Below are 25,858 nucleotides of genomic sequence, written 5' to 3' on the forward strand. Positions count from 1 at the left end.
CCTATAATCCTAGATTTGTCTCCCTTCCAGTTCTTTCCTCCTTTTAGTCCACAGTTTGCATTTTTAGTTTTGGATTTTCTTAGCAACTGAGGAGCCCTCTGAGTTTCTTCGAGAATAAATTTTTTTCTAGATTTCCTCCAGTGCTATCCCCGCTTCTTGAAAAATTTTATCTATCTTATTGTACTAAATCTTGGTTTTCTCACTCAGAAAGTAGCACAAGATCTAGGGTCTGAACCTCTTATCATTTGTACCACCAAGGTGGCTGTAGAAAATAATCCTCCTTTCAATGCTGCCAACCGCTACTGATCTTTTCTGCCTCTGTATAGAGTTCACAGTTGTGTCCTCTTCTCGATGCACGATTTTCTTTGACACAACCTAGAATTTTCCTAAAGTAATTAGCTGAAAAGGACACAACATACTTTGCTTTGTCTCCTCAATTGGGAAAAATGTGCCATTACTCATCTGATTTATATAGCTTCTGACTTACTCAAAGACCCAACCTTACTCAAAGTATATTGTTATAAAATAAATTTGGTGTTTTCCTTTCAGGTGTAAAGGTGAATAAGTTTTGTGGTTATCCTATGCACAAAGATGCTACATGTAACTGCCTGTGCGAGAAATGTAATTCTCTTACATTCAGTCTGCAACAATGGAATGTTTCATCTTCTGCTTTATCTAAAATCACATTGTACATGAATATTATCAGAAATTGGATCCTTTCAAAGATGAATGGTAAATTAGCTGAAATCAGTGGAATTCATTATATGAATACTGACGTGTCTTTCCCTTTCCAGTTAATAAATCCAATTATACAACATCTTAATAAGCTCTTTTGAGAGGGCATATCAGAAACACTGAATGATATAGGAATTCTGTTAGTTAGTTTACGCTTTCATCTCGATTCATAATATTGAATTCATAATATAGTATTTTTTCTTCCTCTGGTAACATATTCCGTATTTGCTGATAAGTAATTTTTTGATTGCTAAAATCGTTCACCTACACAACCATCCTTTGTTTACATAGTTTCTGCCTACAACAGATAACAGTTTTCGATGAGTTGTTATTCTGTCTTTACTACATTGCACTGCTCAATGGTTAAGATAATTCTGCTGGAGTAGAGATCAATACAACACGTGCCATCCTAAGTCATATTCCGTAACATTTGGGAACACGTCCCGGTGCCCACCACAATGTGCTAGCGACTACTGCAAACCGCAGTCTCATCTTCACAAGTACTACAGTCACTATGGCACAACCACAGTTTTGTACAATGGGGCAGGGGGAAAACCCTTTTTGTTGAAGTGCTGTTTCCACTTTGCTATAACACTTGGTGCATCCAACATTTTATTTATTTTCACTTTCAATGTATCACTATTTTCTTTATTGATTTTACATCTTCGTTCTCATCCCTCCCCTCCGTGTCACTGTTTCCATTCCCTCTCTACCCTCTCCTTGTTCTTAACAGCACTATTCATTTCCACATTACTGCTGACTCTGTCGCTGTCTTCCCCGTACTCAAGGTGACACTTCTTACTGATTTCCACCTCTGACCTTATGCTCCCTCTATAGCCTCTCTCTTCATCTTTGCCTATCCTTGTCTTCCTCAAGTGGCTGCCTCTCATGCTGGGATGTGCGTGAACTGCCCCTCCTTTCTAATTTTCCCAACCTATTCCTCTCTCCTCCCCCAGGAAAGAACTACCGGTCACGAAGGCTAGGACCGTCCCGCGTCCTCTCACGAACTGTCAGTATCGGCAGTACTCAGTATTTCCTCCCCTGCACTCACCCTGCCGTGCCCCCACTCGTGGACCTGCTGCGGGGCCGCGGCCTGGGGCTGGGGCGTCGCGGGTGCCAGCGGCTGGTGCAGCGTCGACATGGTGGTGATGGCGGGCGCTCCGGCCACCACCTGCGCCTGCTGCTGCGACGCCTGCTGCTGCGCCTGCTGCTGAGCCTGTTGCTGCGCCTGCTGTTGCTGCTGCGTCTGCTGCGCCTGCTGCAGCTGCTGCTGCTGCGGGGTCGGCGCCGGCGCGATGGCCGTCGGCGTCTGCTGCATCGACACCGCCACCTGTCGGCAACGGTGCGCCGCGGGTCAGGCGGGCTCGTGGGGAGCGTGGCAGTCGAACGACTCCCCTGACGAGCGTCACTCGTCCCGACGAGTGTATGAAACTACGATATTCGGAGTTTGGTCACTATTAATGCCAAAAATATTTCACTGCTATCTTCTGTGTTACTGACGGAGAAGATCTGTGAGGTCATTAATCTTGCCTATAAACTTTATATTAATCAGTACTCGCACAGTTTTTACTTCTTTGCTACACCAGCTTTGAATTTTCAGTTATTATCAATGGTCCACAACAGTTCTCGGCCAGTGGCTGTGTCACGAGTTTGATGGGAGTGAACGTATCCTCGAGGCTCCTACTAGGTAAATACATTAAGTCTACTCGAGCTTTTAACTTGGACCCTGGTGGGGGACCCAATTGGGAGCCTCGAGGACACGTCATTCCTACCCTACTCTGACACAGTCGACAGACGAGAAATATTGTGGGCTGTTGATAGTCACTGAAAAGTAAACTGGTGCAGCTAAAAAATACAAGCTGTGCAAGCAATGAACAATATAAATTTTATAGCAAAAAAGAGTTCAGCAGACAGAATTTGGGACCGTACGACCACTTTCAGGCGGGTTATTGTGATGACTCATTCAGTGGAGCCTTAATTGGGAGAAACATTTTAACTCGGTACATATTATTCTCGTGTCGGAAAGCCAATGCGGAAACCTCCTATGGACGACATTTGCAGTGAGAATAATATCTCCCTGGCTAATGGTCCCCAGACTACTGTGAAGGTGGGAGGCAGGCTCGGCTGTGAGAGCCTACGGATTACCAGACATGACACAGTAAACCTGGCTACAGTAATGTTAGCTACAATGCTTTTGTTGTACCTGGGGTAGTAACATGACTGTAGAAGCTCTGGGAACTACAAGGCTACTAGTGAACACAAAAAACCTGAGAGAAGATGAATAGAGCAGAGAGAGATTATAGAAGGTACGCGACTAATCGACACAGAGGAAGAGGTTGGGAGTGCTACCTGGAGCAGTCAAAAAGCATAGAGGTGTATCCACCGCAATGCAACGATAACTGTCAAAGGAATGCACGGTATTTAATTTTCGGCTGGGAGCGAGGATGTCTACTTAGTAGAAAACACGAGGATCCAGAGTTTTCTTTTAAAGTGACTTATTTCGAGAAGGGGTCTGATGAGACTTCTACATCAATGAGAGTGAAGATATGGAGTCAAAAATTACTGGAGAATAATAAAACAGGTCCCTATTTCATTTTTTGACTTTTCCACCCTAATACTTATTCTCTTCCTCTGCAAGTGTTTTTAATTATTTTGTTTTGTAGCCTTACTCGAATGTGCCTCACAGTCTTTATGTGTGCTATAGATGGAAGAAGACAGGCTTAGTGTTCTGTTTCAGTTATTAACTTTTGTCGGTTTAATGTTATTTATTGCTGTCTGTGTTACAGCACTGACATCCTCACAGTTCCGCGCTCTATGAACAGATGCTCGGTCTTCGAGTAAAGAGCAACGTTAGAAGATCGCCCTTATCCCAAGGTGTGAAATTCTTCCAGTGAGTCTCGCTACCCAGCTAATCCAGTTAGCGGTACCAGAGGGGGGGGGGGGCGTGTCTGAGACAGCTGAATGTGAACACCTTTACTTAGGTATTTGTGTAAAGGGATGTAAAGTGCCAGCATGTTTTTAACATACTGCTCTGTGTAGCATGCACTTCACAACCATGAAATTCTTTTCTGCAAAACATGAATACACTAACATCTAATGATGTAGACTGAAGTGTGAAGAGTTTTCTGAAAGTCTCTGCTGGGAGTTTAGCCTTATATCGAAGTGAAACGTTTAACATAAAGAGCACAGAGAAGAAGAGACTAGGAACTTTCCAAATTGTTTGCCAATGTACAATACCGAAGGTTTGGATGGACGGATGTAGTAGCTAACGTAGAGGTACAGAGACCTACTGTGAACCAGTATCACTTTCCTGTGGCAAACAAAGTTCTATCTTGGGCCCTGAACACAGCAGCATAACAAGTACAATGCAGCATAAGTTTCTTAAGACAGCTACAGAACTTGAAACATAGCCATATTACAAATCAAATAGATGAAACCCTACCCATTGCCTAGTGATCTGTTTTTGGGCATTTCTAGACACCATAAAATTAAACGAAAATAAGAGTGTAACAGTAATTTCTTTCTGAGGTAATGAACAACAAACGAAATTGTGAGATAGAAAGGGACAGTTTGCAACAATTACAATGTATTATAAATACATCTCCAGTACATTACACTAAGACTCTTTTCCTGAACCCATTGTGCTGCCTGCATTTTACTCATATTGCCCCCATTTTATAGTCTTCAATATTTTACTGGACACATTTCACCTTGTCACTTTTTACTTCCCCATTTTGCTTTTGTGGTACCACACATCGATACCACCTATGGGTGTCACGAAGTTGGCAACAGAATTGCAAGTTTCCGTCAGACACCGATAGCGGTCGTGTGGGATCTCGTGGACCCAACTTGAAGAAATAGAAGTTAAGTAAATCTTATGTTTATCACAGTATCTTGTTCACTAAGCATTTCTGCTCGCGTCCAGCTTTCCTATGACAATAATTCCATCACCACGCTGTAGCTGATCTCTCCTTACAACTGTGTACAAAGTTGTACACAACAACTTTCTCCGATTTTACTGCCCCATTTGACTTTCACAGTTTGCTGTCCTCTTTTTTTTTTTGCAGGCCCCATTTTACTTTGTACTTGTCACATTTTACTGTCCTCCGCATTTTACTTCCATTGGCCACACATTACTGGCCACAGTTTACTTTTCCCATTTTACTGCTCCATTTTACTGTCTCATTTTACTGCTCCCTATTTACATTTACTTGTATGGGTGACATTTTATTGTTCCGGTTTTAGCTCTACTGGCCACATCTTACTTTCTTCAATTTGAGTGTCCCATTCTGTCTCATTTTGTAGTCTTCTTGTTACAAGTCCCCTTTTAATTGTGCTGGTAACATTTTACTCTCCCTATTATAGCTCTACTGGCCACATCTCACTGACCAAATTTTACTTTCTCCATTCCATTACTGTCTCATTTCCCTGCTCCCTTTTTACATGCCCCATTTTACTTGTGCTGGTGACATTTTACAGGTCCCACTTTACTTATATGACCACACTTCACTGGCCTCATTTTACTGTCATTTTATTGTCTCCTTTTAAGTCCCCATTTTACTCGTACCAGTGACGTGTAAGTGTACCTATTTTAACTGTGCAGGCCACACCTGACGGGTCACACTCTACTCCCTCCAGCTTACTGCCCCACTCGGCCGGCCGGGCTGACCTGCTGCGCTATCTGCTGCATGCCGCTCGTGGGCACCATGACCGCCTGCTGCTGGTGGTGCTGCTGCACGGCCACCACCGCCTGCTGCTGCGCCGCCTGCTGCTGCGCCGCCTGCTGCTGCTGCTGCTGCTGCTGCTGTGCCGCCTGCCCGGCGCTGGCGTCGTGAGACAGCTGCACCTGCAACAGCGGTGGCCGGAGCGTTACGACGGGAGCAGAACTGCGGGGACTGCGCTGTTCTGCGGATGGAGGTACAGCACCGTACTCATTTCAGATCCTGCAGCTGTACACTGGACGGACACACTTCGCTCTACATGAAAATCTTCTAGGAACACACGAAGCGGTAGCAGTCATTACCGAGTGTCATTAAAAGGCTAGAATTCACCATCACATCACATCTGATGTCAAACAACAAAGGGGACCTCAATTTACACACAGTTCATTTAAGGAAGCAACCTCACATTTAACTGAAATAACAGAGGGAAACTATAGAAACACATTAGGATATAGTGGGTAGGAATTAGAAGTTCCTCCCAATAATTGCAAATTCACCTCCTCAGTCAGATCATGATTTTGCCACGTATTGGTTAGTGGTGGAATAAATCCAAACCTGCTTACTCGATGTGCTATTTACCTCAATCTAGTGGTAAGATGACTGACAACACCTTTCAAAATTTGAGAGAGTATGCATGAAACTTGGGAAAGTAAAAGAAGCCGACAAGTCAGAGAACAAAGAATAACAATGGAGAGCCAAGTCCTCTAATGGAAGGTCAATGCATGCCTGAATAGCTAGGGCGACAGTGGAAGGAATGGTTCAAATGGCTCTGAGCACTACGCAACTTAACTGCAGAGGTCATCAGTCCCCTAGAACGTAGAACTACTTAAACCTAACTAACCTAAGGACATCACACACATCCATGCCCGAGGCAGGATTCGAACCTGTGACCTTACCGGTAGCGCGGTTCCAGACTGAAGCGCCTAGAACCGCTCGACCACCCCGGCCGGTTCGAAGGAATGAAAGAATACTACAAGTGTTCAGTGAATCCCGTTTTATGATAACTTTTTCTGCTCATTACTGGCTACTCAGAGCAAGTGCATACCATGCAATTTATTTAAATTCATGACTTAATACAACTTTATAACTGTTTCTCACATCCTAGCCTCCAGAGTCTTTTTAATCTGCAAATTCTTCTCCAACACAGTTCTTCTGACTGCCTTTGCCCATTAAGGTTTTGAGCTTTTTCTTATTCTTCTTCTTCTTCTTCTTTTTCTTTTTCTTCTTCTTATTCTGTAAGTTCAAACGGATTCCATCGCTTACGCTATCCATCCTCCCTCAAGATCACATCTCAGTAGTTTTTCTCCAACTGAGTCCATTACAGTCAAGCTCAAGTTTGTTCCCTTAAATGTGCCTTCACTTTCAATTGTGTGCCATTGTGTCAGCCAACAGCAGTGCCTCGAGAATCTCATGTCTGTTGACACGTAAGTTGTTCTTAATTTATTCACTTATTTTCCAAGTTCTCTTCTCCATATGTCGGTATACTTTGTCCAATAGTTTTAAATACCCTAAGCTTCGTTGCTGATCTATTGCGTGTGCTCTACAGCACTCCATCAAATTTTAAAATTAAAACTTTCCCTGCTTACGGATTGTACCACGAAATTTAAGGCAAACCGCCTGATATCTGCAACCTGCTGCCATGATATTTTGGTGCGGAGTCTTTTGGCCATCTACAGGTGAATACTCGCTAGGCTGCACTAAACTCCCGCATTTTAAGACCCTGCCAGCATACAGTGAGGTGGTAAAAGTTATGAGACCCTTCCTGACAACGTGTCAGAACTGCATGCGCCCAGCAAGGTGCAGGTAATCGACGTCGCACGGACTCAACAAGTCGTTGGAAGTCCCCTGCAGAAATACTGAGCCAAACACCCAGCCACAATTGTAGAAGTGTTGGCCGTGCAGAAATACTGAGCCAAACACCCAGCCACAATTGTAGAAGTGTTGGCCGTGCAGAAATACTGAGCCAAACACCCAGCCACAATTGTAGAAGTGTTGGCCGTGCAGAAATACTGAGCCAAACACCCAGCCACAATTGTAGAAGTGTTGGCCGTGCAGGATACTCTGCAGGAAGCGACCTCTTGATTACGTCCCATAAATACTCTATGGGATTGATGTCAGGCCATTTAAGTGTCCCAATCATTTGCTCGAATTGTCCAGGATGTTCTTCAAACCAATTGCGAATAATCGTGATCTAGTGACAGGGTGAATTGTCGTCCATAAAAACTGCATCATTGTTTGGGACCATGAAGTCCATGAATGGCTGCAAATGGTCTCCCAGTAGCCAAACACCCATGACAGCTCTGCCCATAGTGCTCAGAGCAATTTGAACCATTTTGCTACATAAAAAGTCAAAATGTCATTGTCTAATGCTGAAAAACTTGTTGACGCGAATAGTTCACAAGACGAGTGTAGTTTCAAATGGGTCTGAGCACTGTGGGGCTTAACATCTGAGGTCATCAGTCTCCCAGAACTTAGACCTACTCGAACGTAACTAACCTAAGGACATCACACACATCCATGCCCGAGGCAGGATTCAAACCTGCGACGGTATCAGCAGCGCGGTTCCAGACTGAAGCGCCTAGAACAGCTCGGCCACTGGGGTCGGCTGGTGTGGTTTCCAGATTTGATTACATCTGTTTTGCCACTGTCTGCTAGATACAACCGAATAGGCCTTTCTAATATTGGAGTAATTTTAATGCACCACAAATAAGCGGGACTGTTTTCGCAGAGTTGGTCAGTTGTATGTAACTCATTTATATAAATAATACGACAGAGTATAATTCACAAAGTACCAATATCAAAGAGCTATTAAGCCTACTACAAGCAAAAAATTTTATTTTAGGAAATAGTTTCACATTTCATTCATACAGTCCAGTTTCTCAAGCATGAGATCGAAAAGCAGTCATACGAAATTTCTGTATAAATTTGGAATCGTCTCATTCTTCCATATAATTCGTATGATGTCCCCATTTCTTCACCTTCGGCGTTTTAACAATCAATCTTGTCATCACCACTAATTCTCTAACTATTAGCTTCGCTAACCCTGGCAGAATCACGGGTTCAGTTATCCCGCCTTCATTCTCCAGTTAGGCGTTATTACGCGTTCGTACGACGTGTTTTCCGCGCTGTCCCGAGAATGGAACTTCAACGGTTGCTAAGCGGCGACTGTGCAACTGGCTATTAGTAGCGTAGGGTCCTGCCAAAACTTTCGGTCAAAATTTCATTTTCTTTGATACACCGAGACGATAGCATTTGATCTTTCTTACATGTATTTCCTCGTTTATTTCCATTCTGGTAGTCTGAATCTATGGATTTCGCTAGTAATTATAACAACGCTGATCATTAGCGCACCCAATCAACCACATAAACGAGCAGCGAATGGCATTCACCCATTAGGGTTTATTGGGGTCAGTTTGTACATCCCAGTCCCCTTTTGTCTATGGGAAAGTGTTTTATTTGTTGATTGCGACAGGGATTCCCCTGACAGAGACATCACGTACACTATGCATGGATTGAAAAATCAAGTTAACGATTCGTTCAGAAATCAACTTAGAATGTGTTCAAAAATTTACTGAGATGCATTTCAAAATAATACGAATAATCAATGGATCAACGTGCGCTGAGTGCTAGGCGCTTCCTGAAACAAGGTTTTTTCTTTCCCTTCGAGAATATGAATTTGGCACCCCCTCAAGTTGCCGCCGGGGACAGGTACCCCCCCCCCCCCCCCCCCAAGATCCGGGCCTGAAACAGCTTATATCAGTGGATTTCCACATTTGGGGCCCGTATCTTCTCCTTCCCTCTAATCACTGCCTATTCGCCTCTGTTCTGCTGACATTTGTTTCCTTACTGTGTCGCAGCAATGCAACTAGCAGGCATTTCACCTCGTGGTGGGTGCGGGTCGTAGTGCTTTGGCTCATCAGCGCATGTGAATATCGTTATCCCACGCCTGCTCTCACCTCAGTGTAATACTACTTGGTGTCCCAAAAAGAATGACCCAATTTTAAATAGAATTATTTACTAGGAAGAAGTGCTTAACACCGACAAATTGCATACTAAATTACTCAAAGAAGACAGAAGTTTACAGAAATTCATCATAAACGTTCAGTATGTCCCCCACTGGCTGCACGATAGCCAAATTCATCCCAAACTGAGCGTTACGTGCCTTCTGTCACCGAAGCATTTGTCCCTTGAGAATGGCACGGTGTGCTCCTGTCGAAACATCGGCGGCGTTCGACAACGTCACCCAGCAGCAAACCTGTACCTTATTTGAACATCCGATTCGCCGGGAAAAGTTGAGGTCTCACAGTAGTCGACTTCATACCGCGCTGAGTTGCGGCACTTCCGCGGGGGCCATACACGATGTTAGGTGTACCAGTTTCTTTGGCTCTTCAGTGTATTTACTCCCTGGACAACTGCCTGACGCTACACCATTCGTCGCGGGTGTGCGTGTCCTCCTGCACATCGTTACCGTGTCCTGGCGCTGCACCGCGTCGTCTGCGAACAGCCTTAAAAGAGCTTCCGACGTGCTCTGCTAACTGCGGCACTGCCTGACGCTGGGGTCTGTGGAGGTTCGCAGCCGCACAGACCGTGCGCGCGCTCTTACATCGTGAACACGGCTAGCTCGGGGACCCACGTTCACGAGCTCTGATAAATGTCGCTTTTGTTGCGCGTTTAGGGCTGGTAAGCTTGATTATTCCAAGGATCGTATAGAGATTTTCAACAATGTACAGCGTACAGTTCATTGTTGACAGCTGTCTCAACTCGTCAGTGTGTGGACTGCGATTCGAAAGGGAGAAAACGGAGTTTTGTGCTTTTCAAGGGTTGGAGTGCCGCACAAATCAAAACAGGACTGGACGAAGTTAAAGCGGATTCTGCAGCATCGTTTACTTTTGCGTCAATGAATTTAAACGTGGTACGACAACCACTAAAGACGAAAGGAAAAAACCACCGGCAAAATTCGTGATGTAGCAATGCGACGTCGACGAATAAACATTTGTGAGAGTGTGCTGAGACTGAAGGCATCTGAACTGAGCGAATGCGTGACACTGTCCAAGGGGAACTGGCTGTGAAGAAGCTGAATGCGAACTGGCTCCTGCAACTGCTGCCCACAGTCGACCAGAAGCGCGTCCGGCACGACGTTTCACCACGAACTCTGGCAATGTTTAATCGCAATCCGGGGGACTTTTTGCGCGGATTTGTGGCTGCTGATGAAACCTGGTTCCATCTATAAAATCACTTTTATCTTAGTAATATGAATATTTATATATGTGTTTGGAGAGAGAGAGAGAGAGAGAGAGAGAGAGAGAGAGAGAGAGACTGATTTTTGTTTGAGATTTTTACTTTAAGTCGTAACTGCTGCCTGAATTTTGGTTGCTGCCTCCTTGAATGATCAGCTTCTGCACCAGTTGGCGACGTATTACGATTTGGAGCAAGTTATCGTTCTTTAAGCTTTAAAATACTACTCTGTTAGTTACCTGGCCGTATTGCGGATAGCTTTGAGCCCAGGTTTTTGCGGCTTTTCGTACCTAAGGGACCACTGTTGTAAGCAAATAAGATCAAACAGCAATCTGCTTTTCGTGAGAAAAGGAGACTGCTTGGCACACAAACTTCCTTCAAACTACACGTCCTGCTACATCAAAATTGGTCAGTGGAGTTCAGCACCATACTATTGTACAAGAACATAATCCAATTACTGTAATTAAGAGCCGGTCGCGGTGACCGAGCGGTTCTAGGAGCTTCAGTCCGGAACCGTGCGACCACTACGATCGCAGGTTCGAATCCTGCCTCCGGCATGGATGTGTGTCATGTCCTTAGGTTAGTTAGGTTTAAGTAGTTCTAACTTCTAGGGGACTGATGACCACAGAAGTTAAGTCCCATAGTGCTCAGAGCCTTTTGCGTAATTAAGAAATTATGAGAGGTTGTTACGCATTGAATGGAAACTGTAGAGAATACATTTCTTTTTCTGTATTTTAGTATGCTTTGTACACTTACAATTCTCTCTATTCATAGGCGGCGAAGACAATGAAGTTCACCTTCTTTTCCAAAAACAAGATATTTCTTTTATCACTAAAATATCAATTTTCATTAAATGTAACAATACGTTCTGAGCGACAGCCTAGGACACGTCCTGTTTCCACAAGATACAGATTAACAGTCTTTTTTTTAAATAAAAAAAAATAAAAAAAAATTTGAGTCCACACTCAAAGACCTCTAATACTATCATTGCTGGGATTGCGCTCTGAAGGGTTTCTTGCTGTCCAGATGCGCTTCACTTCACTTCAAGTACTTTTTGAATCACATTTATATTTACGGTATTTACATACATTACTGACCTTCTCAGAGTGAAATCAGGCACAAATTAGTTAAAGGGGGAAAAAAGCAGTGACGCATACACAACATTACATTGCCTCCAAATGAAGCGTGACACATCATTACACACCAGAGCCGAAAGGGCAGTCAAAAGAATGGACAAAATCTGGCGAAAATGCGCCCAAATATGCAAAGAGGGTCTTGTGAGCTGGTAAGGTGAGTGCCACCCTTTTTAAGGCAGAACGATAATTCGACTTTGGATGCATTGGTTGACAAAAGAGACTGAGGTTGGCACGCAGGAAAGTGCTCTTTTTATCGGGGTAATGCAGCGCCCCACACATCAGCAGTAACGACAGCTTCCAACTGGTTCCTCACCGGCGCTACTCGCCACACTTTGCCCCAAGCGACTTCCTCATCTTCCCTAACTTGAAACTCTGGCTTGCTAGGAAGGAAGTTTCATAAAATTTGGAAGTGACAGTTGCCGTCAAAGAGTATTTTGCAGAGTGTGACAGAACTTATTTCTGTCCTGGAATGAAAAAGCTGGAGGATCGCTGGCCCAGGTGATTATCCCTCAAAGGAGACTATCTTAAGGAGCAAGGTGAGTTGTTTACGAAACAGACGTTTTTTTCCATTGCTTTTTGACCGGACACATTCGTACTGGAACAGTTTCGATTGTCCAGTCGTACTCCGTCACCCCTGTCAGTTTTCGCTACTGCTTATGTTACAAAAATGGCTCTGAGCACTATGGGACTAAACTTCTCAGGTCATCAGTCGCCTAGAACTTAGAACTACTTAAACCTAACTAACCTAAGGACAACACACACATCCATGCCGAGGCAGGATTCGAACCTGCGACCGTAGAGGTCGCGCGGTTCCAGACTGTAGCGCCTAGAACCGCCCGGCCACTCCGACCGGCTACTTATGTTACATCCTTTATAGAAATGTCGCAATTGCGTCACTTGGGCCTAAAACCGGCCCTGCACAGATTCAGTAGGAAAAACAATAGTTTAGTGAGTTCGGTCGTTCAGGGACAATGAAGTACTTCATTCTTAGCCGTGACATCTCTAACGTAATTACAAAATCTGTGAACACCTACCGACTACTACTATTAGACCTTGTAATATCGTCGGTGGCATTAGACGATGACGGCAACATCACTCCCCCTCCCCACACGAAGAATACAAATATGCCAGGCCGTAGCCTGCCATATTGCCCCTCCTCCCCCCCTCCCTCCCCCCCCCCCCCCCGCGCTTTTCGTCCTCAATGCCGCACAGGATCACAGCAATAGTGCGAATGGGAATGACGACGTGTTAGTGAGCGCAAATATCGTTGTAGGGTATGTCAGGGTGTGGGTGTTGTCGTGTTGCAGAACGCACATGTGTGGGTGACATTACAGTGAAACTTCCTGGCAGATTAAAACTGTGTGCCGAACCGAGACTCGAGCTCGGGACCTTTGCCTTTCGTGCTTGGGTAGCTCAGTTGGTAGAGCACTTGCCCGCGAAAGGCAAAGGTCCCGAGTTCGAGTCTCGGTCCGGCACACAGTTTAAATCTGCCAGGAAGTTTCATATCAGCGCACACTCCGCTGCAGAGTGAAAATCTCATTCTGCTGACATTACAGTGGTATATCAGGCAGACTGCGTAGTAATAAACAGCAGAGAGATACGACTTTATGTATATAAACTGAAGCCGGGAATCAAACCCACGCCTCCTGCTCAGTAGGCAGGTGCGTTAGCCTCTGAGCCGCCACGGCACAGCGGTTCACACACCTGCACGGGTTACCCTGGCGGGTCTTCACCTCGATCCAAATTCTCACTGCCGCCCCGGTCTACTGCAAATTCCCCCTCACGCAGGCACTCAATGTCCGAGGCTCCCCACATTCTGGAATAGCAGCTCGGCATCGAATGTAAATGGGGCATCCAGCCTGAAAGCCAGATGGAGCTACTTAAATAAATGAAATGACACAATTTCAGACGCTTGACTGGTCTCATACAGTTACTATGCAGAGCCCCGGCAGTTCTGCCCGTGTGTAAGAGGGAATCTAAAGTAGACAGCGGCGGCAGGTCTGTGTGAGACCAGTCAAGTCTACGAAGTTGTGTCATTTCATTTGTAAACAGTATACACATCAGCACTACGCCGACACATCATCTAGAATGTTACAGAGTTCTGTTCAACTCGACGCAATGGAGAGAAGTCTCCCAAGTAAGAGTGATTTCAGGTGTGCCGCAGGAGAGTGTCGTAGGACCGCTGCTGTTCACAATACACATAAATGACCTTGTGGATGACATCGGAAGTTCACTGAGGCTTTTTGTGGATGATGCTGTGGTGTATCGAGAGGTTGTAACAATGGAAAACTGTACTGAAATGCAGGAGGATCTGCAACGAATTGATGCATGGTGCAGGGAATGGCAATTCGATCTCAATGTAGACAAGTGTAATGTGCTACGAATACATAGAAAGATAGTTCCCTTATCATTTAGCTACAATATTGCAGATCAGCAACTGGAAGCAGATAATTCCATAAATTATCTGGGAGTACGCATTAGGAGTGATTTAAAATGGGATGATCATATAAAGTTGATCGTCGGTAAAGCAGATGCCAGACTGAGATTCACTGGAAGAATCCTAAGGAAATGCAATCCGAAAACAAAGGAAGTAGATTACAGTACACTTGTGCGCCCACTGCTTGAATACTGCTCAGCAGTGTGGGATCCGTACCAGACAGGGTTGTTAGGGGAGATAGAGAAGATCCAACGGAGAGCAGCGCGCTTCGTTACAGGATCATTTAGCAATCGCGAAAGCGTTACGGAGATGATAGGTAAAGTCCAGTGGAAGACTCTGCAAGAGAGACGCTCAGTAGCTCAATACGGGCTTTTGTTGAAGCTTCGAGAACATACCTTCACCGAGCAGTCAAGCAGTATATTGCTCCCTCCTACGTATATCTCGCGAAGAGACCATGTGGATAAAATCAGAGAGATTAGAGCCCACACAGAGGCATACCGACAATCTTTCTCTCCACGAGCAATGCGAGACTGGAATAATAGGGAGAACTGATAGAGGTACTCAGGGTACCCTCCGCCACGTACCGTCAGGTGGCTTGCGGAGTATGGATGTAGATGTAGACGCACCGTTATAAACCCGAAATGGACTGCGAAGGATTGATCGATTGCAAATCGACAGCCTCAGTCGAATCCTGCTTTATTCGCCATAATCTAATTTCTGCGTAGCAAAAAGTTGCTTCTGATGCTTCTTAATAGACATTTTTGTCCACGACAATGACACGGCCTGTCCGCACTTCTGTTTGACATTGAGTTCGAGAAAGCGGTAAACGCACGTGAAGCGTGGACGATAGACAAGAGAATGAATAAGTAGTGTTAGGGAGGAGTGTTTAAGATTAGGGGCGTAGTAGAGGTAATTGCCGAAGAGGCGCCGAATCGGAGAAATTTATGGCAAGGGTGAGTTGATGGAACACGTAGTGATGCATCATGGAATGGTCAAGGGAAGTGTGTGTGTGTGTGTGTGGGGGGGGGGGGGGGGATGAAGACTGTAGAGGAAGACGAAGGGCTGAGTACAATAAGCTGGTGCAGGCGCAGACGCATCTGGTAGTTGTGGAACGATGAACAGCCTTGCACGGAACAGAGCAGCACGAAACCAGTGCCTGGGCCCAAGACTACGACGACGATGACAACTACAAGAACAAATTCATCTGATGATGACCATGTTGACAAACTGTCCTCTCTAACCGTACCCCTCCCACATAAACGCAGGAAATAACGCAAAATGACAAAAACTGCAGACGTGAAATGAACTGTGTCGACATCAACCACTGCCAGCAAGAGGGGAAGGTGGAGACTATGTGAAGAAACACCGTGAGTAGCTTACGGACCAACTTCATAAAGAAAACGCTGTGTTAAGCTTAAAAGAATGAAAAGTAATCGTACAAACGTGTGTATCCAATTTACAGAACACCACAGAAGATACTTTGTAAATAAAAGCGAAACGCGTCTGCTGTAATTCCTTTTTAATTAGACTGCAGTCACCTCAAGACAGATAACATATAACGACATATATTATTATCGTTATTATTACTATTCACGAATAAGCGCATTAGGACTACGTTAAGTATTTAACAGCTGCGTATTTGCCTTCTTTCGTGGCTATACTGCTCTCATCACTTTGGTGTCGGCCTACCTTCCCTCCTCCCACCATGCTGTTACAGTCTTCTCGTTTGGTCCTTCCTCTTCGTCACCTTTCTTTTCGTCTTCTGCTTTCACTTCCGCCAATTTCTGATCATTACTCTGATCTAATTTACGCTTTCCCACAGACACATCGACACTCTACTTTATCTTCGGTAAGTGTTGAAGATAAAGTAACGAACTATAATTTGTGCAAAGGCTGGGAGTCGAACCCGGGTCTGCTGGTTACTAGCCTGACGTGCTGTCCACCGCAGCACCCTGACAGTGTGGGTAACACAGCCGGACAGACTAGTCTAGTCTAGTGGCGTTGCTAGTACGAACTCCAACTCAGACATCAGCCCGTCTCAGGTTTCTACAGGAAGATCTAAATACATCATCTGCACTTGATGTGGTTGTTGTGGTCTTCAGTCCTGTGACTGGTTTGATGCAGCTCTCCATGCTACTCTATCCCGTGCAAGCTTCTTCATATCCCAGTACCTACTGCAACCTACATCCTTCTGAATCTGCTTAGTGTATTCATCTCTTGGTCTCCCTCTACGATTTTTACCCTCCACACTGCCCTCCAATACTAAACTGGTGATCCCTTGATGTCCTACCAACTGATCCCTTCTTCTAGTCAACTTGTACCACAAATTTCTCTTCTCCCCAATTCTATTCAATATCTTCTCATTACTTACGTGATCTACCCATCTCATCTTCAGGACTCTTCTCCTGCACCACATTTCGAAAGCTTCTATTCTCTTCTTGTCGAAACTATTTATCGTCCATTTTTCACTTCCATACATGGCTACACTTCATACAAATACTTTCAGAAACGACTTCCTCACACTTAAATCTATACCCGATGTTTGCTGTCTCTCACAGAATTACAATGTCATCGGCGAACCTCAAAGTTTTTATTTCTTCTCCACGGATTTTAATACCTACTCCGAATATTTCTTTTGTTTCCGTTACTGCTTGCTCAATATACAGATTGAATAACATCGGGGATAGGCTACAACCCTGTCTCACTCCCTTTCCAACCACTGCTTCCCTTTCATGCCCGTCGACTCTTATGACTGCCGTCTGGTTTCTGTGCAAATTGTAGATAACCTTTCGCTCCCTGTATTTTACCCCTGCCACCTTCAGAATTTGAATGAGAGTATTCCAGTCGACATTGTCAAAAGATTTTTCAAAGTTTACATATGTAGGTTTGCCTTTCCTTAATCTACCTTCTATGATAAGTTGTATGGTCAGTATTGCCTCACTTGTTCCAGTATTTCTATGGAATCCGAACTGATCTTCCCCGAGGTCGGCTTCTACCAGTTTTTCAACTTGAGGCACAGCCGGGATTTCCCCATTACGTGCAAAGCTGGGTCGCTGTTGAGATACCGTAGAGCCGCCGCAATGCTAAAGATTTAAGAAGGCGAAAATGGAGACGGGCTGACGTGTGTGCACTAGGGCAGTCGGTGCAGCTGTGTTAGGCACAATGCCGGGGTGGTGTAGTGGCTGGTAGCAGCCTCGCGCACACAACCCACCACACAAAGGCAGGGAGCGTAAGTGGAGAGACAGGAGAGGAGAGGAAGGAGAGCAGGCAGGGCTGCGTTACCTGGTGCTGAGGCTGCTGCTCCATGGCCCCGGCGGCGTCACCCGGCGGCTGCGCTCATAGGACGGCCACTGCGTCTGCACATGCAACACACCAACACCACACACGGTAACTCACGCGTCGCCCTTGTCACACAATAAAAAAACACAGGCATAAGCCGACAGAGAGAGAGAGAGAGAGAGAGAGAGAGAGAGAGAGAGAGAGAGAGAGAGAAATAGAGAGAGAGAGAGATATAGATAGATAGATAGACAGGGGAGAAAGAGATAGAGAGAAATAAAGAGAGAGAGAGAGAGAGAGAGAGAGAGAGAGAGAGAGAGAGAGAGAGAGAGAGAGATAGATAGACAGGGGAGAAAGAGATAGAGAGAAATAAAGAGAGAGAGAGAGAGAGAGAGAGAGAGAGAGAGAGAGAGAGAGAGAGAGAGAGAGAGAGAAAGACAGATAGAGAGAAAGAGATACAGAGAAATAAAGAGACAGATAGAGAGAGACAGAAAGTGAAAGAAAGAGAAAGAAAGAGAGAGAGAAAGAAAGAGAGAAAGAGAAAGAAAGAGAGAGAGAAAGAAAGAGAGAGAGAAAGAAAGAGAGAGAGAAAGAAAGAGAGAGAGAAAAAGAGAAAGAAGGCGAAAAAGAGAAAGAGAGAGAGATAATGACGTAAAGAACATATCGCATCAGCAAAATACACTACTGGCCATTAAACTTCCTACACCACGAAGATGACGTGCTGCAGACGCGAAATTTAACCGACACGAACAACATGCTGTGATATGCACATGATTAGCTCTTCAGAGCATTCACACGAGGTTGTCGCCGGTGGCGAAGCCTGCAACGTGCTGACATGAGGAAAGTTTCCAAACCGATTTCTCATACACAAACAGCAGTTGACCTTCGTTGCCTGGTGAAACGTTGTTGTGATGCCTCGTGTAAGGAGGAGAAGTGCGTACCATCACGTTTCCGACTTTAATAAAGGTCGGATTGTAGCCTATCGCGATTGCGGTTTATCGTATGGCGACATTGCTGCTCGCGTCATTCGAGATCCAATGACCGTTAGCAGAATATGGAATCGGTGGGTTCAGGAGGGTAATACGGAAGTTCATGTTGGATCCCAACGACCTCGTATCACTAGCAGTCGAGATGACAGGCATCTTATCCGCATGGCTGTAACGGGTTGTGCAGCCACGTCTCGATCCCTGAGTCAACACATGGGGACGTTTGCAAGACAAAAACCATCTGCACGAACAGTTCGACGACGTTTGCTGCAGCACGGACTACCAGCTCGGAGACCACTGCTGCGGTTACCCTTGACACATCACAAACAGGAGTGCCTGCGACGACGAACCTGGGTGCACGAATGGCAAAACGTCATTTTCCCGGATGAATCCAGGTTCTGTTTACAGCATCGTGATGGTCGCATCCGTGTTTGGCGACATCGCGTTGAACGCACATTGGCAGCGTGTATTCGTCATCGCCATACTGGAGTATCACCCGGCGTGATGGTATGCGGTGCCATTGGTTACACGTCTCGGTCACCTCTTGTTCGCATTGACGGCACTTTGAACAGTGGACGTTACATATCAGATGTGTTACGACCCGTGGCTCTACCCTCCATTCGATCCCTGCGAAACCCTACATTTCAGCAGGATAATGCACGACCGCATGTTGCAGGTCCTCTACGGGCCTTTCTGGATACAGAAAATGTTCGACTGCTGCTCTGGCCAGCACGTTCTCCAGATGTCTCACCAATTGAAAACGTCTGGTCAATGGTGGCCGAGCAACTGGCTCGTCACAATACGCCAGTCACTACTCTTGATGAACTGTGGTGTCGTGTTGAAGCTGCATGGGCAGCTGTACCTGTACACACCATCGAAGCTCTGTTTGACTCAATTCCCAGGCGTATCAAGGCCGTTATTACGGCCAGAGGTGGTTCTGGGTATTGATTTCTCAGGATCTATGCACCCAAATTGCGTGAAAATATAATCACATGTCAGTTCTAGAGTAATATATTTGTCCAATGAATACCCGTTTATCACCTGCATTTCCTCTTGCTGTAGCAATTTCAATGGCCAGTAGTGCATAATTAATGTTATGTAGTTTCGGGTTGGGGGTTGGGTTGCTTGGGTTCAAATGGCTCTGAGCACTATGGGACTTAACATCTGAGGTCATCAGTCCCGTAGAACTTAGAACTACTTAAACCTAACTAACTTAAGGATATCACACACATCCAAACCCTAAGCAGGATTCAAACCTGCGACCGTAGCAGCAGCGCGGTTCCAGACTGAAGCACCTAGAACCGCTCAGCCCCAGCGGCTGGCGGTTGTTTCGGGGAAGAGACCAAACAGCCAGGTAATAGGTCTCATCGGATTACGGAAGAACGGGGAAGGAAGTCGGCAGTGCCCTTTTAAAGGAACCATCCCGACTTTTACCTGGAGAGATTTAGGGAAAAATCGGGAAGGCCGGACGCGGGATTGAACCGTCGTCGTCCCGAAAGAGAGTCCAGTGTGCTAACCACTGCGCCACGTCGCTCGGTTCTGCAATTTCGGGAATACACGTCTCAAGATAACATATTTAAGTGATTAACACTGCAAGATTCACAGGTTAATGTAAGCGCGAGCTAAGTCACTGCAAATCTGAATTGCTGGCGCGTTGATAGCCTGTCTAACTGCTAGAGTGTTGAACGCATGCTTGGGAAGGAGCGTGGTTTCCGTTCTAGATCTGCCGCATGTCAGATTCTGCGGTGGAGTTCAGGGTCTCTTGTCCGTCAGTACAGGGACGGTTAATGCTGTTTGTTGACGACGCCGGAATTTTCATCGGATAATGTCCGATATGTACTCCAGTGCAGACAAATATGGTGACTGAACAGGCCGAGGCAATATGTCGGCACTCTGTGGCTTACAAGAGCCGTATGTGGACGAGTGTTATCCTGTTGGAAAACACCCCCTGGAGCGCGGCTCATGAATGGCAGCACAACAGGTTGAACGACCAGACTGACGTACAAATTTGCGGTCAAGAATACCATCATAACGACCGGGAGAACGGTGTGCTGACCACACGCCCATTCTATCGGCATCCTCACTTGAGGATGACACGGCGGTCGGATGGTCCCCATGGGCCACTTGTGGCCTGAAGACAGAGTGCTTAGAAAGAGCTCGTTGTGTCACTCTGCTGATAACTGCAGGTGTGACACGTACGTACAGATTGTACCCGTGGGTAAATTGCTGCTCCCAAACCCCTGCATCGAACTGAACCAAACTTGGCACACATGTTAGTCAGTAGGCCTATCTGGAAACAACTACTGTGGTGGTAAGAACCACCAAGCTTGTATTGGATTGTGGGTGATGGACAGAGAAGCGCCGCGCAGGATTAGCCGAGCAGTCAAGGCGCTGCAGTCATGGACTGTGCGGCTGGTCCCGGCGGATGTTCGAGTCCTCCCTCGGGCGTGTGTGTGTGTGTGTGTGTGTGTGTGTGTGTGTGTGTGTGTGTGTGTGTGTCCTTACGATAATTTAGATTAAGTAGTGTGTAAGCTTAGGTACTGATGACCGTAGCACGTAAGTCCCATAAGATTTCACACACATTTGAAGATTTGACAGAGAAGGGTCGAGGATCAGGAGAGAAGGAGATGATGGACTGATAAAGATTGGAATAAATATATTATCAGGTAACGCCACGCACTCCGCTAGTATTAAAAAGCAATCCGAATTTCAGTAAGGATTTTATTTTTATTTTTTTACTTCAGGTGAGCGGTTTCGATATATTAAAACCATCTTCGGACCAGAGGCAGATCCAACACCGACCGACAGCGTCCTATTGCCTTCGTCAGTTTTGGCAAAGTCAAAGACGTTACAATCTTTCTGTCAACAAGGTCATATTCTGTTTTAATCTCCTCGGACGCGATCGGTGCCACGACGCCCCCGTGATTGTGGAACGGGGGGAGGGGAGGGGGGGTGTACTGCGCCTTTAGCTCTTGCAAAGACGCCAAACGCCTCTGAACGAGCTACCAATATGTCTCTCTCCGAAAGGACGGGTCGAATACGGTACACTCCTTCCCCAATAACTGCAATAATCAGACAACTTTAACGAAATATATGGCATGAAGAGGGAAATGTGCTATTGCGTATTCTGCATGATTAGCGGTGACACTGAAAAGCAAGATTGGAAAGCAAATTCGGCGAAACAGACATGAGTCAGTCAGCCTTCAATGGCTGCCAATCAGGACAAATTTCGGAATAAGATGCACTTAACACCTAGAACACCGAACAGTGCTGTCACCACATTTGCAAACTACTTCATACAAACAGGACCACCATCCACCTGGCATAAAACCACTAACAAGCACCTAATTATAATTTGAAGTCAGTTAATTCCACCCCCCCCCCCCCTCCCACTACAAAATAACCTCTGTAGTAGCACCCTATTCTTCCAACAAATTATTTTTTGACGTTATAATTTACGCCTAAAACTTCGATAGAGATTTTGTCTACTTGCTTCCAATAAAGCTGCGATTTCAGTTCATAGATTCCGAACTATATCCCGACTACAGTATTTTTCATCCTCAGGATGCCACAAACTCTTTTCCTGGACTAAACTTGTAAGTTTGTTGCAGTCCGTCCTTTTTCTCTGCGAACGTCGACCGATTCGATAGAAGAAAACTGATCTTCATTTTCAGCTACAATCTGCTATACTGTTACCATGCACGTGCTAGTCCATCGATTTGAAAAGACCGCCCGTTGTCAGCCGACGTCGGTGGGGCCGTGAGCGCAGCTTTGTAAGTACAGAATTCACCGCCATATTCCGGAGGGACTACCGGGCAACTGTCTCGAGCCAGACGCTCAGATGTCTGAGACGCGCGCGCCTCCTTGCGACGACCGCGCGCAACCGTCCCTCCACTGCACACGCGGGTCCTCGCCCTTATCTTATTTCAAGCGGCGCGGACGCGCATGCGCAATGGCGCTCATCTGCTTATCGACCCACGTCACAGCAGGCCAACGGGGCACGGAGGGGAAAAAATAAACGCCGATCGCGAGTGTCGGCGGCGCGCCTGCGTGGCCAGCAACGGCGCTCAGCACGCGATCTGGCGGTCAGACGTGGAGTCAACGACGCCACAGGGCACGAGCGATGGAGGGGGGGGGAGTAGCTGTGGAGGGAGAACGGCCAATGGGAGCGAGCGGTGCGGCGCGCTGCCGCCAATGGCGAGCGCCGGCCAGCCCATTCGCCGCGCAGCGCGCCCGTTCCCGCTTTTATTAGACGCCATTGATAGCGCCGGCAGATGCAACAGGTGGCCGGGCACGCTCAACAGGTGGTCGCAGCACAACAGTACCAGCGTAGGATTCTGTCAATTTCCATCAGCTCGGTTTTTTCTGCCTTTACCCTCGTCTAACATTCTTCCACTCTCGTACAGTTGAAATGATCCACATTGTACGAATCTTTCCTCGCTTCAGCAGGGTGAATTTAAGCAGCACGCTGCCCTCTTCATCTTGTAAAGCCATTTTGAACGTACTTGTTACTTCAGGGGCAGTCTCGTTTCCAGGTCGTTCTTTGGAGTCCTACACTATCCTCGTAACCTGACGCTTCAGTTCGTCTGATTTGCGCATGGCCCTACGTTACAGTTGGGGATATTGTTATTTTCCTTGGCGTTCGACAGACATTTTAGCATCGCAGATAATTACTGTCAGTGACCTCCATTTCAACCCCTCGACCGGCTTTTCATGCGGTTTTCAATGTCTTTACCCATTGAAGCTATGGATGTTATTACCGATCCTAGAACTCGTAGTTTGGTATTATAAGCGCAATGCCTAGACCTATTTGCGGTTTCGAAGTGGTTGTCGTTCTCGAGTACTTGCAGCAAGTTACCTAACCGTCCGTTTATTCCTGCTTCCTCTCCGTTCAACCGATATACACCAAAACAAAGGCTTTCTTGTTTATTATGGCGTGTAGACATTCTGTTACGAAAACTATGTCGTCTGCGTATAAAAGTGCCAATTGAGTCGGTTTCTGCAGGTGTTCCGTGACACAGATCGCGACCGGATTGAGAGCAGGAAGGGTGAGAGGGGATCCTTGGTTGATCCCAATTTTTACCTCCAGTTATTCGCTGACCCCTTCCGTCTTGATGTGTTCTTACACGTCTTCGTGAATGTAGATACTTTTATAGTGCTCTGGGACGCACTGCCTGCCAAGAGCCTGTCATACAAGCTTTCTTAGCGCTCGGTCGAGAGCTGTTTCGAAGCAAAAAACCACAAGATGGTTATCTTTCTTGAGATTTTTGTATTCTTTCATTACGATTTTAATGGCGTGAATAGCGTGTATGGTGCCTACGGAACTGGCGAAACGACAATCACTGTACTTAGTTTTAGTTAACTCATTTCATCTGTTTGGGAGCAGTCTTTCCCACACCTCCAGTGTTGGTTTTAATGCGTGGTATGTCCTGTACCCAGCTATACAGGGTGTTACAAAAAGGTACGGCCAAATTTTCAGGAAACATTCCTCACACACAAATAAAGAAAAGATGGTATGTGGACATGTGTCCGGAAACGCTTACTTTCCATGTTAGAGCTCGTTTTAGTTTCGTCAGTATGTACTGTACTTCCTCGATTCACCGCCAGTTGTCCCAATTGAAGGAAGGTAATGTTGACTTCGGTGCTTGTGTTGACATGCGACTTATTGCTCTACAACGGGAGAACCAGTTGTTTCCGTACCGTGTACAGCGTGTGCAGGCACTATCAGCAGCTGATTGGCCTCCACGGGTACACTTCTGCGAATGGTTCATCCAACAATGGGTCAATCCTCATTTCAGTGCAAATGTTCTCTTTACGGGTGAGGCTTCATTCCAACGTGACCAAATTGTAAATTTTCACAATCAACACGTGTGGGCTGACGAGAATATCAAGTGAGAAAAACGAGCTCGAAAATTTTCCCGTGCGAGCTCTCGTTTCTCTTATTTGAGTGACGGTCGTTTCGCTCTATGTAGGTAGCAGCCAGTAAAATATTTTTCCATGCGCGGGAGAAATGTAGTGATCGACATTGCGTCGACAAATCTCGCCGAAACGAAAGACGCCTTTTATTACGAGAAATCAGGACTTTATCAGCCTACAGACATTGAAATAAGGTTCAAATTTTGTGCCTGACCGGGACTCTTAATCTGGATGCCCCGCTTCTCCTAGGGGTCGCAGTTGCCTACGTTAGGCTGTACACCAGTCTTTACTCAAGATGGAATGTAAACGTAAACAAAATATGTAGACTAATCAGTCATCACAATGATAAAAAAGGGGAAAATCCCATTTACGTCTTGTATCGTACTTAGTTGACGTACCATACACCATACGCCATGGAAACAATCACACGTCCATGTTTCAGTATTTCCTAAAACGGCCAAAGTAAATGAAAAGCAAGTACGCTCATGTACACGGACTTGCCAGCACTTGATTAACATAAGTATGTAGCAGATGTTCAAACAGACCACCGTATCCACGCTGACATAGCGCCGTAAATATTCAACTGCGACCTCTAGTAGCTATACTCAAATTCCTTCGTTTGATACTGTCTTTCTACGGCTGTTTTAACCGCCTCGGCTATCCGGACACGATTTCTGTGCAGCCCAAATTCTCAGACTGTGACGCAGCTTAAGTAGCCCCATTACCCCCCCCCCCCCCCCTGCTGGCAGCAGTATTCGCCAAGTGCCGCACGAGCATCCGCGCTGTAAGTACCCGAGGCCGTCTTCACTCACATTTATGTACAGCTCACGGAAAAAGGATTTTCGGGGAAGTGTAGGACAGAAAGACAGCATCAAACGAAGGAATTTGAGTATAAAAACTAGAGGTCGGAGTTGGATATTTACGGCGCTACGTCAGCGTGGATACGGTGGTCTGTTTGAACATTTACTACGACATATTTCCGTTAATTAAGTGCAGACAGGTCTGTGTATATGAGCGTACTAGTTTGATAAGTCCACACATTTTGTTTATGTATATAGTTTTTGTGACTTAAATTCATTTTTGAGTAAAGACGTCCGCATGTCAGATTTCAATTACGTTCGTGTAGCGCCGAACATGTGGAACTGCGACCCCTACTTGCTACACTCAGCCAGCTGGGGTGGCCGAGAGGTTCTAGACGCTTCAGTCTGGAACCGCGCGACCGCTACGGTGGCAGGTTCGAATCCTGCCTTGGGCATGGGTGTGTGTTATATCCTTAGGTTAGTTAGGTTTAAGTAGTTCTAAGTTCTAGGGGACTGATGACCTCAGGTGTCAAGTCCCATAGTGCTCAGAGCCATTTGAACCATTTGCTACACTCAGATTCCTTTGTTCGATGCTGTCTTTCTGTCCCACAGTTTC

General features: G+C 46.0%; 1 protein-coding gene across 1 annotated transcript in view; it reads right to left on the reverse strand.

Moving 5' to 3' along the window:
- Nucleotides 1–25,858, reverse strand: part of LOC124553974 (polyhomeotic-proximal chromatin protein-like) — a 354,542-nt gene that overhangs the window by 105,201 nt on the left and 223,483 nt on the right. The window contains exons 3-5 of the mRNA XM_047127998.1: nt 17,547–17,620; nt 5,405–5,581; nt 1,787–2,065 (exon numbers count right to left, since the gene is read on the reverse strand). Coding sequence (XP_046983954.1) covers nt 1,787–2,065; nt 5,405–5,581; nt 17,547–17,570 — 480 coding nt within the window. The 5' untranslated portion in view covers nt 17,571–17,620. The remainder of the gene's footprint in view (nt 1–1,786; nt 2,066–5,404; nt 5,582–17,546; nt 17,621–25,858) is intronic.

Source organism: Schistocerca americana, chromosome 11 (assembly GCF_021461395.2).
Source record: "Schistocerca americana isolate TAMUIC-IGC-003095 chromosome 11, iqSchAmer2.1, whole genome shotgun sequence".
Taxonomy (NCBI): Eukaryota; Metazoa; Arthropoda; class Insecta; order Orthoptera; family Acrididae; genus Schistocerca; species Schistocerca americana.